At 41.1% G+C, this 2,166-nt stretch overlaps 1 protein-coding gene across 1 annotated transcript in view; it reads right to left on the bottom strand.

The window, feature by feature from the left end:
- The window catches only part of LOC106816874 (dedicator of cytokinesis protein 4-like), a 33,104-nt gene extending 31,007 nt beyond the window's left edge, over positions 1–2,097 (bottom strand). Inside the window, exons 1-3 of the mRNA XM_014821516.1 lie at positions 2,092–2,097; positions 1,717–1,806; positions 1,116–1,216 (exon numbers count right to left, since the gene is read on the bottom strand). Of these exons, the coding sequence (XP_014677002.1) occupies positions 1,116–1,216; positions 1,717–1,806; positions 2,092–2,097 (197 nt within the window). The remainder of the gene's footprint in view (positions 1–1,115; positions 1,217–1,716; positions 1,807–2,091) is intronic.
- Positions 2,098–2,166: the final 69 nt, after the last annotated feature.

Here is a 2,166-nt window from a genome sequence, read left to right as displayed (position 1 = left end):
GGTAGAAGTATACCTAACCTCATGCTGCCAATGGCGATCTTACGGTGAAATGCATGCAACGATTATAATAATATCTATGGTCTATCTACGGTCTATCTACGGTCTATCTACGGTCTATCTACGGTCTTTCTACGGTCTATCTACGGTCTTTCTACGGTCTATCTACGGTCTTTCTATGGTCTTTCTATAGTCCAGTATTCGTTTTTCTGTGTTAAAATGAGGAAAAACTTTGCATAACATTGTGTTTGGGTGATATGTTTTCTCCAACCTATACATTACATAATGTCTTTTTGCAAACTTTTTGATGTTATTAGTGGATTATAAAACTAGTGGATTTTACTAAGGATTTTTCTCTTTTCATTTTTTTAATAAGAGAGACAAAGAGAGAGACTCAGAGAGAGCAAGAGAGAGAGAGAGAGAGAGACAGACCAGACAGGACAAACATTTAGAGACGATTAGAGAAAGAATGAGAGGAGTGGAGTAGAGAAGGAGAGAGAGGAGAGAGAGGAGAACGAGCAGACAGAGAGAAGAGAGAGAAGAGAGAAGAAGAGAGAGAGAGAGCAGAAGACTGACAGAGAAAGAGAAGGCAACAGGAAAGGAGTGGGAAAAAATAGAAAGAGAGAAGAGAGAGAGAAGAGAGAGAGAGAGAGGGCGGAAAGAGAAGAGAGAGTGGAGAAGAAGGACGAGAGAGAGAGAGGAGAGAGAAGAGAGAGAGAGATGAGAGAGAAGAGAGGAGAGAGACGAGCAGAGAGAGAGAGAGTCAGACAGACAGAAAAGAGAGAAGGCCAGACAGAAAGAGTGAGGCATGAGAGGAGAGAAATGGGGGAGAAGTGAATGAGATGAGATACCCCAAAGAGAGAGAGAGAGAGGAAGAGAAGAGGAGAGAGAGAAGAGAAATGAAGAGAGGAGAGTGACAAGGAATGAGATACAGAAGAGAGAAAAGAGAGACGGAAGCAGAAGAGAGAGAGGAAGAGAGAGAAAGAAAGAGAGAAAGAGAGAAAGAGATGAAAGAAAAGAAAGAGAAGAGAGAGAGAGAGAGAGAGAGAGAGAGACAGACAGAGAGAGAGAGAGAGAGAGAGTGAATAAGATACACACAGAGAGACAGAGAGCCTTACTTGTGCGTGAGCGCAGCAGAGAAGTGGTTGAGGATGTACGTGTCAATGACCGGCCGGAAGTGAGAGAACTTCTCTTCCTCCAGTAAGCTGAAGACAAACACCTAGCAACAGCAGGAGGAGGAGGAAGACACGATCAGCATCATCAGGTGTGCGTCAGCTTCGCGAGGAGCTGTCGTCATGGTTACAGCATCACGTGTCATCATCGTTATATACATAAAATATTATCATCTATATTTTTATTATCACCATCGTTATAATATGAGGAATGCAATATATATATATTTAATGATAATGATATATATAATGTTATATATATATATATATATATCTAATTTACATCTATGCCAAAAAAGGCCTTTTTTTTAACGGCTCTAAATACAATTTCATCAGGTGAGAGTTTGACAAAATAATTAGTTCTGGTAGCAATTGTTTATTCTTTTATTATCTACAAAATTACTCTTCGTAAAAATATGTGATATAGTCGTTTTAATTAGGCATACAGGAAATTATTATCACTTAGCAGAGCCTGGAAGACTGACGCAAAGATTGTTATTGCTTAGCAGAACCTGGAAGAAAGGACATGGGAACTTTTATCGCTTACTAGAGCCTGGAAGACGACGGACGCATCTTGCTTGTTCGACTCTTCGGTGGGAAACATGGAGAACAGCGAGTCCAGGATGTCTTGCAGAAACTGTAAGTAATTAGCCTAATTAGCTTAATTAATTAATTGTATTGTATTTGGATCTGCTTTATATACACATATTACCATGAGCGTTATCATTCTTCCACTCTACTGCCGCCGGCGCCGCTACCACTGCAGTTTATCCATCACCCTAATTATGGTGGGTTAACATAATGGATAAGTTTAAGTATCACCCTATTATCACCGACCCCCTTCACTCCAACACAATGATTATCTCACTCATTGAACCCCAACCGCTCCACCCTAGCACAATAGCTTAGCCATCACCACTACCACCATGGTTACCTTCACCTCCTCCCCCTCCAGCACAATGGTACATACCTTCACCACCTCCTCCCCCTTACAGCA

This window comes from Priapulus caudatus, unplaced genomic scaffold (genome assembly GCF_000485595.1).
Source record: "Priapulus caudatus unplaced genomic scaffold, Priapulus_caudatus-5.0.1 Scaffold1515, whole genome shotgun sequence".
Classification (NCBI taxonomy): domain Eukaryota; kingdom Metazoa; phylum Priapulida; class Priapulimorpha; order Priapulimorphida; family Priapulidae; genus Priapulus; species Priapulus caudatus.
Note: the sequence above shows the minus strand (reverse complement) of the source record. Positions and strands in the feature narration are given on the sequence as shown.